At 38.8% G+C, this 18,564-nt stretch overlaps 1 protein-coding gene across 1 annotated transcript in view; it reads left to right on the top strand.

Moving 5' to 3' along the window:
- The window catches only part of LOC306866851 (ethanolamine kinase 1-like), a 31,323-nt gene extending 13,149 nt beyond the window's left edge, over positions 1-18,174 (top strand). Inside the window, exons 4-8 of the mRNA XM_079412243.1 lie at positions 1,766-1,914; positions 4,637-4,720; positions 4,825-4,985; positions 9,673-9,746; positions 17,807-18,174. Of these exons, the coding sequence (XP_079268369.1) occupies positions 1,766-1,914; positions 4,637-4,720; positions 4,825-4,985; positions 9,673-9,746; positions 17,807-17,876 (538 nt within the window). The 3' untranslated portion in view covers positions 17,877-18,174. The remainder of the gene's footprint in view (positions 1-1,765; positions 1,915-4,636; positions 4,721-4,824; positions 4,986-9,672; positions 9,747-17,806) is intronic.
- Positions 18,175-18,564: the final 390 nt, after the last annotated feature.

Here is an 18,564-nt window from a genome sequence, read left to right as displayed (position 1 = left end):
CTCAGGAATACTTCCAGAAAACATTGTCGGTGAACACAATCCACCGTGCCATTCGCCGTTGCCGGCTAAAACTCTATAGGTCAAAAAAGAAGCCATATCTAAACATGATCCAGAAGCGCAGGCGTTTTCTCTGGGCCAAGGCTTATTTAAAATGGACTGTGGCAAAGTGGAAAACTGTTCTGTGGTCAGATGAATCAAAATTTGAAGTTCTTTTTGGAAAATTGGGACGCCATGTCATCCGGACTAAAGAGGACAAGGACAACCCAAGTTGTTATCAGCGCTCAGTTCAGTTGCCTGCATCTCTGATGGTATGGGGTTGCATGAGTGTGTGTGGCATGGGCAGCTTACACATCTGGAAAGGCACCATCAATGCTGAAAGGTATATCCAAGTTCTAGAACAACATATGCTCCCATCCAGACGTTGTCTCTTTCAGGGAAGACCTTGCATTTTCCAACATGACAATGCCAGACCACATACTGCATCAATTACAACATCATGGCTGCGTAGAAGGAGGATCCGGGTACTGAAATGGCCAGCCTGCAGTCCAGATCTTTCACCCATAGAAAACATTTGGCGCATCATAAAGAGGAAGATGCGACAAAGAAGACCTAAGACAGTTGAGCAACTAGAAGCCTGTATTAGACAAGAATGGGACAACATTCCTATTCCTAAACTTGAGCAACTTGTCTCCTCAGTCCCTAGACGTTTGCAGACTGTTATAAAAAGAAGAGGGGATGCCACACAGTGGTAAACATGGCCTTGTCCCAACTTTTTTGAGATGTGTTGATGCCATGAAATTTTAAATAAACTTATTTTCCCTTAAAATTATACATTTTCTCAGTTTAAACATTTGAAATGTCATCTATGTTGTATTCTGAATAAAATATTGAAATTTGAAACTTCCACATCATTGCAATCTGTTTTTATTCACAATTTGTACAGTGTCCCAACTTTTTTGGAATCGGGTTTGTATTTTAACTGCTACTAAAAGGAATACTGCTGTAAAAAAAGCACCTTATTTGTTTAGTGTTTTCAAACCAAGTGTTATTGCACTTTTGTTCATACAGCAGTACTTTTAAATGAAAAAGTGCACATTACACTGCTTTTGAATTCATTATAAAATTTTGTATGTAACAATGCGATTAATCACGATTAATCACAGAAAAATCATATCACCAATAATCAAAAAATCATCAATAATCGTTGCCCGGCACTATTACTTAACTTGAAAAAGGCATTATTTGCTAAATGTGGTTGAGTTAAAAGTATGATATTCAACACTTTGAAATGCAGTAATGTAATGTGTATTTCAAAATGAACTCTTTCCCTGCCAGCATTCATTCAATCATTGATTCATTTTGCCATCCACAACCAGCATTTTCACAAATGTCATGGCCCCCAGAATATTTTGTTGTATGAATGTCTGAACAAAAAAATAATAGAACCTCTGCTTAAAAATAAAATAAAAAATAAAATAAATCAGAACAATGATCAAAACATAAATGGAGTAGATTGCTTCCATCAACACCCAAAAGCTTCACAGTTCTAAACCAATTCTTATTTACAGTAGTTACATATTAAAACTTTAATGCACCTTTAAAACATCAAATTTATGACTAACTAAACTGCATAGAGTCATTGCTGGTTCATGAATTCTTTGGACAGCTTTCATGTATTTCCTTAAAATTTATGAGATGACAAAAAGAATAATATACAATTCAACTCCGCCAAAATATTACTAATTTGCACACTTTTATTCTTTAGATCCAGTCCCCATGTGGAGGCACCTAGCCTAAAAATAATCATCAAGGAGATGGAGGAATTGAAGAGTTATCTTACCCATATCGACTCCCCAGTAGTACTATGTCATAATGACCTCCTGACTAAAAATGTCATCTATAACCAAGAAGAAGGTGACTAACATTTATTAGAATAGTCGAGTTTGAGTTTGTTTTAATTATGCCTTTCTTTATGTGTAAATTGAGGTTTTGGCCATATGACAGAAGTCTGCTACTGCACTCAAGAACAAAAACCTGTTGAGTTTCATGTCAGGTTTGAGTCAGCATTTCATAGATAAATTTGTATTTAATAAAAAAACACACACACACATATATATATATATATATAAGAGAGAGAGAGACACAGCATGTGCACAAATCAAGTTGCATTAAAATTAAAATATTTATATACTTATAAATATATATATATAAGTATATAAATATTTTAATTTTAATGCAACTTGATTTGTGCACATGCTGTGTCTCTCTCTCTCTCTTTCACACATACATACACACATACTGAGGTCTTAGCTAGCTGCGTGAGGGATTTCAAATTCTTATTATTTGATTGTTCCTAGTTTAGATCAAACTGTCCTTGTACGGGTACCAACTTACATCCTTACAGACCTCTACTACACTGAACAAAATTATTCTTTTATATTCTTTTATATATAATTATATACTTTGTTTTTGCCCCAATTTTTCATGAGCTGAACTCAAAGATCTAAGACTTTTTCTATGTACACAAAAGGCCTATTTCTCTCAAATATTGTTCACAAATCTGTCTAAATCTGTGTTAGTGAGCACTTCTCATTCGCCGAGATAATCCATCCACCTCACAGGTGTGGCATATCAAGATGCTGATTAGACAGCATGATTATTGCACAGGTGTGCCTTGGGCTGGCCACAATAAAAGGTCCCTCTAAAATGTGCAGTTTTACTGTATTGGAGGGGTCCAGGGGGGTCCGAAAACCAGTCAGTATCTGGTGTGACCACCATTTGCCTCACGCAGTGCAACACATCTGATCAGGTTGTTGATTGTTGCCTGTGGAATGTTGGTCCACTTCTCTTCAATGGCTGTGCAAAGTTGCTGGATATTGGCAGGAGCTGTGGTATATGCCGATCCAAAGCATCCCAAACATGCTCAATGGGTGACATGTCCGGTGAATATGCTGGCCATGCAAGAACTGGGATGTTCTCAGCTTCCAGGAATTGTGTACAGATCCTTGCAACATGGGGCCGTGCATTATCATGCTGCAACATGAGGTTATGGTCGTGGATGAATGGCACAACAATGGGCCTCAGGATCTCGTCATGGTATCTCTGTGCATTCAAAATGCCATCAATAAAATGCACCTGTGTTCATTGTCCATAACATACGCCTGCCCATACCATAACCCCACCGCCACCATGGGCCACTCGATCCACAACGTTGACATCAGCAAACCGTTCACCCACACGACGCCATACACGCTATCTGCCATCTGCTAATTTTAGCATAACATATTGTATTCAATTAATGTTTATAGCAGATATTTTGGTGCATTTAGCTATACTGACGTAATGTGAAGCCATAATACAATCCCTCCAGGATTTCGCAATTCTGCGATCAGTGCAAATATGCAAAATCAAACAAATTTAGCATAATTTGGAAGAACTTGCAATTTTTCTAAATTACCACAGATTTCCGTCATAGTTTGGGCATAGACTCGTTGTGTGATCACAATTTCTGTTTGAGCCGTTGCTTCTGCAAATTCATGTGCTCCCACATGTGCATTATCTCTAACAAACACATGCACAGAAGCGTGCACACTCTGAATGACATCTTTTCTATTAACCAGTGGTACTTTTCCCAAAAGCAACTATGGTCGCAAGTTCTGTCATTACCAATAGAGTTCAATGGAGATGCGACCATAGTTAGCTAACGATGCTTTTGGGAAATGCACCCCAGATCAATTAATCAACAGTGCCTATATGCCACATTAAAGAGGATTGCATATTCTGAACAACCCCAACATGGACAAGAAATTATAATATTATATTATATTACGTGACTAAATATATTAGTCACGTAAGCTTCAAATAATTAAATAATAGTCAGGGTTTTTGTTTGTTTGGGTTTTTTTTAGAAAAAAAATTTAAATAAAAAAAACTAAAGTTTTTTTTTTTTTCTGACATACTTGATACACCAGTTTTTATTTAGAGACCCAAACAGACCAAAATATTATTCATATGGCAAAACGTTTTTATAACAGTATAGAATTCAGTATGCCTACAAAGATGATTGCAAGAGGAACAAATACATGTTCTTCAAATGCCTGTTGTATCATTATTTGGTACAATTTAACATTATTATTATTATTATTATTATTGCTAATAATTGTATTAGAGATGTATTAGAGATTTTTCAACAACGTTTGGGTCATGTTATTAATTTAAAGTCTTTAGAAATCTATGTATAAATTATGATATAATAGGCTTTATAGGGTAAGAGGACAACACTTAAGTTTCTCTTTTTGTTTCTCTCAGTGTTCTTTTTTTAACAATTATAGAGCCCAAGTGGATCTTGAGGTTAGAAAATAAATAAAAATGTCATAACAATGTTGTCTGTGCTATTTTTTTCCACTGCAAAACTACAAGAAATGCTGTAACTTTTGCCACAAATTTTGAGAAAAGCTGCCACACACTCTGTCTCAATTTAGGTCTCAAAAATAAAATAAAAAGTCCCACGAAATCCTGGAGGAACTGATTATATACTGAATAATTTTGACACTCATTAGTGCATTGCATTTTATTTCATTGTGTCTTGTACTGTTTTCCATAGACTGATAACAACTTGTTTCTCCCCTGATTGTAGGCGCAGTAAAATTCATTGACTATGAATATGCAGATTTTAATTACCAAGCATATGATATTGGAAACCATTTCAATGAATTTGCAGGTACAACTTTCAAAAAAAAAGTAACAATAACCAACATTAAAAGATATGACTTTTACTCCTGTCTATCTAATACACTAAGAGATCATTTGTCTTTGAATTTTGAGGTATCGATAATGTTGACTCCAGCCTGTACCCTAGCTGTGAACTTCAGTTTGATTGGCTTACTGCTTATCTGGAGAGTTTCAAGTGGTTCAGTGGTGTGGATTCAACTGTGACCAAGAAAGAAGTTCTGGAACTTTATGTACAAGTCTGCAAGTTCTCCTTGGTGAGTATTTTGGGGCGGCTGGGGGAGGGGGCTAGATTGACAGTTGTGAAGTTGGCAAAATGTAAATGTCAAACAGTGACAGTAAATGTTGCATGAAAGGGGGAAATATCGGGAAACATCGGGAAGTGTGGGAGAGACATCATTTTACGGTCCGTGTGATCCAACCAGCTGTTTTTGTTATGCGTTTGGGTTCAGATCTGTTTATCACTCGTTGCCAAGTTGTATCATCCTTTGGTATAAGAAAAGAAAGATTGCGTAGGCAGGAAGAGTTGTTATCAAACGTGTAGTTTACTTTCTATATCATTCACATACTCCGTGGCAATCACACAGGCTTAGTTACTTCGTCACTCTCGACGTGCTTACGTGTTTACGTCAGAGTTAGGATGCTGAACAGAAAACCTGGAACAGGACTACATGCAAACACTACATCTGATTTAAACAGAAGCTATAAACTATAGCTACTATTATCTTGAGTTTTTTAAAGCCCTTCATATAAAGCTTGAATATGGTAAATATGTAGTACTTATGGACAAGTGGGTACAAACAGGCACATCCTTACAGTATCTGTATATGGTAACTAATAAGACACATTACTGTACATACAATGATATGTACATGGTAAATGTGTAGCACCTAAGGAAAAATGTGGTATTATGTGGTAACAAACAAAACACATACTGTACTTGGTATATATGGTACGCTTGGTAAATCCTAACCTTACCTAATAAAAAGAGGACTGTTTTTCAATTGCTTGTGTAGGACTGTTAATACTAAATTGCTTTCCACAACAGTGCTTACAAAGTTTGAACAACTGATAATCCCTGTGTAATGTTTATGTAAAATGGTGCACTTTATTTTACAGTCCTATTTCCATAGACTTACAATGTTCGTACTGGTGTATGTACCTATTAGTTAATGTACAGAATACGTTATGCAGCACTTAAGTTGGGGGGTATAAACATGGACCAAGTTACTTATTAGGTAATTGATGGTAGGTGCCATTGCAGTTAACTTGCCTTATCTTAATGACACTGATTTTCTTAACTAATTGGTCCAATAGGGATTTTTGATGATGTACATTTCTAATAATTATGTGTGTAGACTAGGGGTGTAATGATACGCGTATTCGTATTGAACCGTTCGGTACGAGGTTTTCGGTTCGGTATGCATTACAAACCAAACGATTCTTACCAAGTGTACTGTATATATACCAAGTCATGTCAAGTCAAGTCACTCTTATTTTTATAGCACTTTTAACAATGCAAATTGTGTCAAAGCAGCTTTACATCAGCTTGATATAAAGCTGGGTGGCTTTATATCAGCTTTACAGTATTTAGACAGGGAAATAGTTTATCGAAATAGTGTCATTCTCCTCTGGCCAGACAAAATCAGCTGTTTAATTCTGGGCTAAAGCAGAATCAGATTGTGCAAAGGACTCATCTGGTTCCTGTGGTCTTGTCCTGATGGCCGTCTTGGAGACAGGGTCTTATCTGGGGATCAGTCTCTGGGGCTCATCTAGGTGTCCTGGCTGTAGAGGTCATCTCTAGGTGCTGATCCACCATCTGATCTGCATATAGTCTAGATCTGGGTGGCTACGGTGACCTCGGAATAAGAAAGAAACAGACTAATATTAGCGTAGATGCCATTCTTCTTACAATGTAACAAGTACATCAGGTGTTTTGGGAAGTGTTCCCGGTTCCGCTTGATCTAATTTATGCAGCCTAGCAATCCTTTAACGGATTTGAATTATAGAAATGCGATAGTGTATTATGTGTAAACCAGGTTAAAGAGATGGGTCTTTAATCTAGATTTAAACTGACAGAGTGTGTCTGCTTCCCGAACAGTGCTAGGTAGATTGTTCCAGAGTTTGGGAGCTAAATAGGAAAACTATCTCCCGCCTGCAGTCTATTTTGATATTCTAGGTATTATCAAATGGCCAGAGTTTTGAGATCGCAGCGGACGTGAAGGACTATAATGTGATAAGAGCTCACTCAAATACTGAGGTGCCAAACCATTCAGGGCTTTATAGGTAATTAGAAAGATCTTAAAATGTATACAATGTTTAATAGGGAGCCAGTGCAGTGTTGACAGAACCGGGCTAATGTGGTCATACTTCCTGGTTCTAGTAAGAACTCTAGCTGCTGCATTTTGAACCAGCTGGAGTTTGTTTATTAAACGTGCAGAGCAACCACCCAATAAAGCATTACAATAATCTAGCCTCGAGGTCAAGAATGCATGAATTAATGTTTCTGCATTTGACATCGAGAGCATAGGTCGTAATTTAGATATATTTTTAAGATGGAAAAATGCAGTTTTACAAATGCTAGAAACATGTTTTTCGAAGGAAAGATTGCTATCAAAAAGTACGCCTAGGTTCCTAACTGATGACGAAGAATTTACAGAGCAGCCGTCAAGGGTTAGATAGTGTTCTAGGTTATTACATGTGGGGTTTTTAAGTCTGATAATTAACACCACTGTTTTTTCAGAATTTAGCAGTAAGAAGTTACTCATCATCCAGTTTTTTATATCAACTATGCATTCCGTTAGTTTTGCAAATTGGTGTGTTTCACTGGGCCGCGAAGAAATATAGAGCTGAGTATCATTAGCATAACAGTGAAAACTAACACCATGTCTCCTGATAATATCTCCCAAGGGTAACATGTAAAGCGTGAAAAGTAACGGCCCTAGTACTGAGCCTTGAGGTACTCTGTACTGCACTTGTGATCGATATGATACCTCTTCATTCACTGCTACGAACTGATGGCGTTCAGATAAGTACGATTTGAACCATGCTAATGCACTTCCACTAATGCCAACAAAGTGTTCTAGTCTATTTAAAAGAATGTTGTGGTCGATAGTGTCGAACGCAGTGCTAAGATCCAGTAGAACTAATAGAGAGATACAACCACGATCAGATGATAGAAGCAGGTCATTTGTAACTCTAATGAGAGCAGTCTATGATACGGTCTAAATCCTGACTGGAATTCCTCACAAATACAATTTTTCTCTAAGAAGGAATATAATTGCGAGGATACTACCTTTTCTACTATCTTTGACAGAAAAGGGAGATTTGAGATCGGTCTGTAATTAACTAAATCTTTGGGGTCAAGTTGTGTTTTTTTTAACGAGAGGCTTAATAACAGCCAATTTGAAGGTTTTGGGGACATATCCTAATGACAATGATGAGTTAATAATATTCAGAAGAGGATCTATTACTTCTGGAAGCACCTCTGCAGCTTAGATGGAACAGGGTCTAAAATACAGGTTATTGGTTTAGATGATTTAACAAGTTTATACAATTCTCCATTTCCAATAGAAGAGAATGACTGGAATTGTTCCTCAGGGGATCTACAGTATAGTGCACTGATCTGATGCAATACTGTGGCTGACAGCTGCATGGATACAATTTTATCTCTAATAGTTTCGATCTTGGAAGTAAAGTAGTTCATAAAGTCATTTCTACTATGCTGCTGGGTTATGTCCGCACCTGCTGATGTTATATTTTTTGTTAATTTAGCCACTGTATTAAATAAATACTTGGGGTTGTGTTTGTTTTCTTCCAAAAGAGACATAAAGTAAGCAGATCTAGCAGTTTTTAATGCTTTTCTGTAGGATAGGGTACTTTCCCGCCAAGCAATACGAAATACCTCTAATTTTGTTTTTCTCCAGCTGTGCTCCATTTTCCGGGTTGCTCTCTTTAGGGCCCGAGTGTCCTCATTATACCACAGTGTTGGACTCTTTTCCTTAATCTTCCTTAAGCGTAAAGGAGCAACCGTATCTAAAGTGCTAGAAAAGTGAGAGTCAATAGTTTCTGTAACATCATCAAGTTGTTCTGAGCTATTGGATATGCTGAGGAATTGAGATAAATCAGGAAACTTATTTATAAAGTAGTCTTTTGTGGTAGAAGTGATGGTTCTACCATATTTGTAACAAGGAGTTAGCTTTACAGCTTTAGCTATATGGAATATACACAAAACTAGATAATAATCTGAGATATCATCGCTCTGCTGCAATATTTCAACGCAACTGACATAATTTCCATATGACAGTATTAAATCCCAGGATGTGTTGCAGGGATTATATCTCTTGGGAAAAAGGTGGTGAAAGGACGTATGGGAGGCCTTACTCAATTAGTTACTACCAGGACTAGATCCCAGATAAGCAGAGGAGAAAGAAGGAATGCTTGCGATCTTTAGTAGTGTGCTTTATAAACTATTGTAATGCTGGGTGAGGTAAATGTTAATTTGCTAGATCAGGGGTTCCCAAAATCGGTCCTGGAGGGCCGGTGTCCTGTAGACTTTAGCTCCAACTTGCCTCAGCACACCTGCTGGGAAGTTTCTAATATGCCTAGTACAGGGTTAGGCATGTTCATTCTTACAGAGTTCAAAACCTCACCTGCCTGTAGCCTTAATAATCCTGAAGACATTGCTTAGCTTGTTCAGGTGTGTTTGATTTTGGTTGGATCTGAATTCTGCAGGACTGCGGCTCTCCAGGACCGAACTTGCCTACCCCTGGCCTAGTAAGAGCTTTAATAGTTGGTTCAGGTGTGTTTAATTGGGGTTGGAGCTAAACTCTGCAGGACACCGGCCCTCCAGGACCAGGTTTGGGCACCCCTGGGCCAGATAATAGGTTGTTGCCATGTTTGTAAATTTTCCAATTTAAGACGATTTCATTTTTTTTTCCATAGGTGGCTCATGTTTTCTGGTGTCTATGGGCTCTACTGCAGGCAAAACATTCCACCATTGACTTTGACTTCCAGAGGTTAGTTACCTTACTTTTTAAATTAATAATCAATTCCCAATATTTGGCAAACTGAGGGAAAATAGAATGTAATTCAAGCATTTGGGTTTGTGTTTAAAATTTCTGTCAGAGCTGTAGCACAGTGGACTGTGCAAATGGGCAGGACATATACAATATTTTTTGCTTATAGGCACACTGTAAAAAATGCTGTGTTAAAAATAACCCAGCGCTGGGATAAAAAGGGACAAACCCAGCGGTTGGGTTGTTTTGACCCTGCATTTGACAGAGGTGTAAAGTCCAGGGGTCAGAACATAAAAGTCCTGTCATATGTTTATTCCACCCATGAACTCAGCCAGCAGTTGGGTTTGTCCCTTTTTAACCCAGCATTTTTATAGAGTGCACCCTGGTTTGAGTCTCTGTCCTATCTCCCGTGTCCCATAATCCATATGAAATTAATGCCAGGTATAGTGTTTCACGTCTGAGCTCATTATCTGTAATGCGGATCAGGCTTCACTCAGGCTATTAATATTGTGATCATCAAACCTGTAAACCCTCATCATCTCGATAAACAAAGCAGCATGATTCATTAGAAAACACATTGTGGGGAATAAGCCTTGTATTTATCTCAGAAGAAGAACAGGATTCAACGCGAGGCTTGAGCCAGTGGAGGACATCATTCTGTTGAGTAAGTCATTTGTGACCCATGCTGGCAAAATGAGTCGGAATGCACACTGGCTAATTTTGAGCTACAAAAAGTCTTATTTATAATCGTATGTGCATTAACCAATGCCATCTTTACAGATTGTAACAGACAGAACTATTAGAAGGGCACACACTATCAGACATTCAAGTCATTCTGAACACACTCAGACAAACTCATACAGGACCTTTTGCAGTGTTGCTAGAAGATGTAGGAAAGATAAAAACAAGCATGGATGTTCAGGGGCCCGTTTCAATAAGGAGGTTCAACCAACTCTGAGTTTAAACTTGAACTCTGAGTTGACTTTCCTTTAGATGGGAAACTCAGAGTTTTCAGTTTCAGAATGTCTGAATTGTGTTCGTTTATTCAACTCTGAGTAGGCTGATTCTGAGTTTAGCACGTGCACCCACGACTATGAAAAGTCATGATTAGTGGAGCTCCGAAATTACGATTCACCATGGCAACAGCTCCCGCCAAAAATACCTTTGCGTACTTCCGAGTCAATGCGTAACTTTAATTCTTAATAACTGTCAATAACTTAATAACTGTTACAATATCAGAGGTGAAAACTGTAAATTATTGAACTAATATTAATTTTAATGGTATGCCATGGCCAAAAAAAAAAGAAAAAGACGGAAAAAAGAAACAAGAATGTGGCAGCAGCTAAAAATGAAGTATAAAAACACAATTCAATCAAGGTAAAGCTTTAAGAATGAAAGGTTCATGGGTGTAGGCTAAATGACTTTACAAACATTTGCCATTAAATATCATTCAGTGTCTATTTCAATGCACTGCAGCTTTTTCCACATAGTCTAACACTCTTTTCACATAATTAAATAATATCTAATCCAACCTGTTACATTTCTTAATTAGAGTAATAAAATTAATTACTGACTTTAACTCAGATGACAGCAAGCACCAGCACCACTGACAGATGAAGAGGAGATGGTCAAGTATTGGAAGAATTTTAAAATCCAAAAGTAAAAAAAAGAATAACTGTTGCTGTTGTATTAGGAAATAAAGATGACCAAAAACATTGTGAATAATTTGTGTTTATTTAACAGCTGTGGTGGTGGTTACAGATTGTACTACCCCTCCATCTGGCATCCTTCCATTCCATACAGTAGTTTCAATTTCAGAGGGTGTGATGGTGGGGATATGCTTGTTATACTGGCCTTATGTTATAGTTTGTTGTTGAATACCGATACCTAGTGGCCACTCCAAGAACTCTTCTATTCTTAGCAATACATCAGACATTTTAGGATTTTCAGAGCATATGGTGCAGAGTATGAATGTGCATCCATGTCTTTCCTACATGTTTTGCCCTTGAGAACACAAAAATCTTTTCATAAGTTGGTCTAAAGTAAAGAGAGTCTAAAACACAAACTGCCTACGACCTTTACTGGGGGCTTTGTTTAGCTCGCTGCCGAAGCACTGCATAGAAACGCAAGCTGCCGTGTAGTGGATTACATGTACTTCATTTACGAAAAGATCCAGAATGTCGCACTCTTCGAAACGCAGCCAAGTTTTCAAATTGGAAACTAGGTCAGAGGCTAAATCTTCAGCCAGCAATGCTTCAACCACATGGCGCTCCCATAAGTCTAATGGAAGCCAAGCTGCAGCAGAGGCCCGCGAAAAGGCAGAAGCCGCACGCACTAAAGCTGAGTTTGCAAAGCGTCAGATAGATATGGAGGTCGAAAAGGCTAGGATTGAAGCAACGCTAAATGCTCTGAAAGAGGAGGGTGAAGCTGAAGCAGCTCTCGCAGCAGCAAGGGTGTTGGAATCTGCAGCAATCTGTTCGAATGATGGACTGGAAAGGAGTAGTTCCGTCGCCGCTGAACGTATTAATGAATTCATCAGAACACACTTTTCGCAGAATCAAAGTGTGAAGGAAGATGACGATCAAGCAAGTGCGAAGCACAAAGACGTTCCTGGGAACAGCCAGTTTACTCCTGATGCTGCACATGCAACAAGCAGACATGACCAAAAGGAGTATCAGCATTTAAGGCAACCAAATTGCTTTTCCTCTCATGTGAAAAAAACCCACTCTCCAAGTATGCCAGCACCTCGTTCCAGCGAGGTGTCTGATTTTGCAATATTTCTTGCTTGTTGTGATCTTCTTTCTAGCAGCATCAAAATATTAGACAACAAGCCAGAGTTACCTGCAATGGAAAACAGCATTTTTGAATTCTATTGATGGTCTGAATTTAAAGGCTAATGAAGAGCTTGATTTGCTTACGAAGTGGCAAGAAGGTGAATCCCTTCGACATGCTCTAAGAATAAGAGCAGCCCATGTATATGATCCAGAAGCAGGCCTCAGGCAGTTGTGGCAATGTCTAGAGAAAAAATATGGTTCCCCAGAGGTGATTGAAGCATCTTTATTCAAGCATTTAGAGAACTTCACTAAGATTTCTCACAAAGATTTCAATCAGTTGCAAGAGCTTGGTCTGCTACTGGAAGTGCATGCAGTGAAAGAGGAAAGTAGTCTACCTGGTCTTGGATTCCTTGACACATCAAAGGGGATAAATTCTGTTGTTGAGAAGCTACCTCATAGTCTTCAGGAGGCCTGGATAGTCAAGGGAACAAAATACAAGAAGGAATGTCTACTTCATATCCACCTTTTTCATACTTTGTTGAGTTTGTCAACGTGCACGCTGATATGAGAACAGATCTCAGCTTCTCTTTTCAATCTTCCAACACATTGCCTTTTAAGATGAAAGGATCCCAATGAAGCAGTCAAGGTTCAGACCTTCCATTTCTGTCAACAAAACAGAAGTTGAATCGAATACATCTGTGAGTGTCAACACTGGTTCAGTTGACCTGACAAGACAATGGGTCTCATTCACTAAACATGCGTACGCACAAATTTTTGCGTGAAATGTGCGTACGGACGTTTTCACGAATAAATCATGATTCATCAAAAACTTTCGTACTAAAATTTATTCTAAATGTACGAAAAAATTCAAGAACAACTTATACCACACGTACGCAATAATCATGTACGCCCAGGGCCTTATAAGCATGCATAAAGAACCCCACATATAATTAGATATGTTATGTACAGGGTGGGTGAAAAGTAACTAGACGTTAAAATTGATAATAAAGTATAATTAGAGGTCCAATTATATAAATATATATATATACAGTATATATAAAATTAGAGGTCCAAACAACAAATCACCTGATCTATGCTTATATAAACGGTGATTATTGTGTCTCACCTTGTGTTTGGAGGCATGGCACACTTGGTACTGCTTGAAGACATTGCGGCGTGTGATCTAAGGAGAGAGCCGTGGCCCCCCAAACGAGTTACTGTGCCTTCCCAGTTTCCATCCTCTCCCCTCCTTGCTGAACGCGATCGATTAGCTTTAGCGAGCGTCAGCAACTGCAAGCGATCACAGATTGCACGCTCTTCACGAATACACCCCCCCCCCCCCCCACACGCACACAACGTGATTTGTGCTCCCCCCCCCCCCCCCCAGAAATTGAAATGCCCCCCGATGGAGGTGCCCTGGCACACAGATATGTTTGCTGAGAGTGACGAATGGCTGTTCAGTTGCTTTTAAATAACACATTTTTTCTGGCTTCCACCTCCGACAGCAAAACCTCACGTTCATTATCGTTAAAGTTATTTTTCTTTGTCTTTTGTTTCGATGCCATAATTGTCTTTCTCTAGATGAGTGCCGCTTTGCGGAAAGCCCTTATATGGAACTGGTTTGGGCGTGTATTATGCTAATCACTCGTGACCACTGAAATGCAGAGGTTTCAGAATGAAATCCTTAGCTGAAAGGAAAAGGTTTCTCCAGGAGAACTCTATCTGTTACATAACTATACATTGTTCGGAATGCAATAGCCAGGACCATGTCTCTGCCCTTCATGATGGTCCCGCTCCATGTTTCGAAAAGAGACCTACAGCACCAACAGAGGCTCAAGGCGGGGAGAGAAAGGAGACAACCTCCACAGTGACAACGTCTGTCTGCACAGAGATATGTGGAATCGGCCTAAAAGGAAAGTAATGCTCAAAAATCTGTCTAGTCAGTGTTTACCCTGATGGTCATCCTGAGGATAAGAAGCGTATGTATGTCATGTTGGATGATCAGAGTAACCTCTCATTAGCGAGGTCAGCCTTCTTTCGTATGTTCAATGTTCAAGGAGAAGTTTTCCCATACACCATGAGAACATGCTCAGGAATGGTTGATACTAGTGGGAGGAGAGCAAAATACTTTATGGTTGAGTCCTTAGATGGGAAAGTATCAATGGTGCTTCCTACACTCATAGAGTGCAATTCAATCCCTGACAACAAACAGGAAATTCCCACTCCTGAAGCCGCTGCTTACCATCCTCATCTTCAAGCCATTTCGTCTCAGATACCTCCTCTCGATCCTGTAGCTGACATTCTTATTCTCATTGGAAGAAATATCCGTGCACATAAGGTCCGCAAACAACGAAATGGATCCCACAATGCTCCATATGCCCAACTGCTCGACCTGGGGTGGGTGATTGTAGGAGATGTGTGTTTCGGTAGAGCTCACAAACCCATGCTGAGCACTTTCAAGACTAGTGGGCTTGAGAATGGTATGCCCAGCTTTCTCACGCCTTGCAAAAACAGCATTAGTTCTAAAGAAAGATTCACAAGTGAAGATCCCAGACTCTTTATAAGGAGCACCAAACGATCTCATGACATCGGGAAGCATATCTTCAAAGAAACCAAAGACGACAATATGCTTGCACTATACGGAGAGGATGTGGCTTTCCTGGATATTATGGACAATGAATTCACCAAAGACGCAGCAAATATTTGGGTGGCTCCCATAGAGTGCCTGCCCAACAATAGGGACCAAGCTGTCAGTCCTCTCTTATAACTTTCGCCATACTCTGGAAAAGAAGGCAGACATGAAAGACCATTATGTGGAATTCATGGAGACAATGTTCAAAAAAGGACATGCGGAGATTGCGCCCCATCTTGGAGACAACAAGGAATGTTGGTACCTCCCAAGTTTTGGCATTTATCACCCACAAAAGCCTGGGAAGACTAGAATAGTGTTTGACTCAAGTGCTCAAGTGTTTGACTCAAGTCTGTAGCTGTATACGGACTCAAGAGAACCGCTGCAGAGGGAGAGCAGGACTATGGAAGTGATGCAAGACTCTTCGTTGAGCGCCATCTACGTGGATGATGGGTTGAAATCATTCAGTTCAGAAGCTGAGGCTGTTGATGTATGCATGATCCAACCTTTGCCTACACAAGATCTCATCCAAGAGCCTTCCCGAATGAAGATCTGGCAGCTACTCTACAGGGCCTCGATCTTGGTGCAAACTCACCAGCCATCCAAAGGAGCTTAGGATTGTACTGGGACTTGTCAACAGATACAATTGTGTTTCAAGTATTCATATGCGACAAACCTTACACTAAGAGAAGAGTGCTATCTACCATTAACAGCTTGTATGATCCTCTAGGATTTATAGTATCTGTAAGCATTGTGGGTCACTCCATTCTGAGAGACATATCTGGAGATACAGACGATTGGGATGTTGTTTTGCCCAAAGAGAAACCAGAGCGATGGCAGAAATGGAAAGATTCCCTCAAACATCTCCAAGGACTGAAAATCCCAAGAATGTATACATCCACTTCGTTGTCTACTGCACACAGAAAAGAGATCATTGTCTTTTGTGACGCTTCTACTAAAGCTGTTGGCACAGTAGCTTACTTGAAAATGACGAACGCAGATGGTCTCAGTGAAGTAGGTTTCCTCTTCGGCAGAGCAAAACTAGCTCCAAAGCCAGATGTCACTGTTCCTCGACTTGAGTTGTGTGCTGCTGTACAAAATACTGGATGATGTGAGATTCTACACTGATTCTAATGTAGTGCTAGCTAGGATATATCTGCAATGAAGCAAGGCGTTTCTATGTCTACGTTCACAACCGAGTACAGCGCATTAGACACTCATTGCAGCCACATCAGTGGAACTTTGTGCCTACTCACCTTAATCCATCTGATGCTGCTAGCAGAGGCCTCCCCTCCGAGCAACTGACTTCATCATTTTGGTTTACTGGTCCCCCATTCCACCTGGGTGCAGGACAACACGAACTTGAAAAAAGGCCCTACACTCTTGTCAGTCCCGAAACGGATGCAGAGCTTCGTCCTGAATGCGTTACCTGTGTTATTAACCTGTCACAAAGAAACCTTGGAAGTGAAAGGTTCCAGCGATTTTCAAGATGGAGCTCCCTGTTGAAGACTGTGGCGCAGTTGCAACACATAGCCAAGTCCTTTAAGCCTGGGTCAGAAGGTGTCTGTCATGGGTCGCACATTTGCAGCCAACATAAGGAGGAAGAGCAGCTAAAGCAGGCTAGAGACACAATCATTCAAACTGTCCAGAGAGAAGTCTACAGAGATGACTTTAAACGCCTAGAACAAGGTCAGTCTGTACAAAAGTCAAGTCCTCTTAGCAAACTCTGTCCATTCATTGACACAGAAGGACTTCTCAGAGTAGGAGGTCGACTGGGGAGAGCTCAACTACCATATGAAGAAATGCATCCAGCTCTTATACCTGGTAAACATCGTTACCCAGCTGAATAAAGATTAATCTGTATAGTTTAGGCATATACAATTTATAGTTTATGTGAAGATTGTTTTACTAAATTTAAATCACAAATTAAAAGTTGTTAAATATTTCAGAGCCTATTAAATGTTAAAAAATAATGGCTTTCAATTATACTGTAATGTTGAATGGCTATAATTAATAGGTAAAATTGAGGGAAAATGCATTTAATAAAGAAGCCAGTAGCAGGACAAATTCAAAACATTGTAAATATGTTTAGTCACTGTAGCAGTAATAACTGCCTGTTTTTGCAAGAAGAATTTCATGGCCGGTAAAACAAATTTTTGGCTGGTAAATTTGATCACGTCACCGGCCATTGGCAGGTGTGGCAAAAAGTTAGTTTTAGGCCTTGTATATATATATATATATATATATATATATATATATATATATATATATATATATATATATAGGTGCTCTTTACCTGACTTGTATATATATATATATATATATATATTGGGGTTGTCAATTTGAAAGAAAATCAGGGTTTTGTTTGTTTTCTCTGCTTTTTTATATGTTTATGTTGTGCTTTCTTTCTGGTGGGTTTTGTTGTCTCATGCTTTAGATGTTTTTAATTTCTCTCACTTTATTTTATTGTCTTGCTACAATGTGCCAAAAGTAACAAAAGTCTGACATATTTCCAGATTTAACTTTCTCTCTACTAAAGTTGTTAGTAGCTTTATTAGTAATTTTTACTGACTGTTGCTGTTAAAAAAGGTTTTCCTTTCAAGAAATATTTAGCATTGATATATATTCATTCTTTTCTCTTTCTCAATCTTTCTAAGGTATGCCATGGCTCGATTCAACTACTACTTTGAAAAGAAGCAAGAGTTCTTTGGAATGAAGCTTCCTTGATTCTTCTACCAGCCTGGTGCAAGAGGTTCTGAAAGAGCCTATCCATCCTAATATCCCACATATTCTTCCTATATTTAGTTTAAGTATGAAAAATTATCATACTGATTTGTAGGACTGAACGTTAACAAAGACATTTGATTTCCTGTTACAACCCCTTCTTTACCAAAAGGCCCATTTTGGATTCCTAAACAGGTATAGAGATCAAGGCCTATAGGCTGAGATGTTTAAGATTAATTAAATACATATAAATATATGTATAGAAAAATATGAATATGAAATAAAATTCAAATAACCCCCTAGACCTGTGCTTCTCAACTCTGTTCATGGAATACCCCCAACACTACAATTTTTTTTTTTTTTTTTGTTTTTAAATATTTTTGCCAAGGTATTCAATGAAACCATCCATCCAAGCCAAGATATTTTTTACATACCATGACAACCAGTGTAAGCTATAATAAAAATCTAAAGCAGTACAATATCCATATAATCAGATACTGGACTTGACATGAGGTCAGTGGATGATCTGCCCACAACTCTTTTTCACTTGGCTTTGCTGGCTAAGCTGTGTGTGTTTTATACAAACACACAATTAAAGCAACCAATGTAATATTAACACCAAAATGTCTAGGGTTAAGAGCCCAACGAAAGGAAACACTGGTCTCTTTGATGGTGATTTCAAACAAAACAA

Source organism: Barbus barbus (genome assembly GCF_936440315.1).
Source record: "Barbus barbus genome assembly, chromosome: 48".
NCBI classification, from domain to species: Eukaryota; Metazoa; Chordata; class Actinopteri; order Cypriniformes; family Cyprinidae; genus Barbus; species Barbus barbus.
Note: the sequence above shows the minus strand (reverse complement) of the source record. Positions and strands in the feature narration are given on the sequence as shown.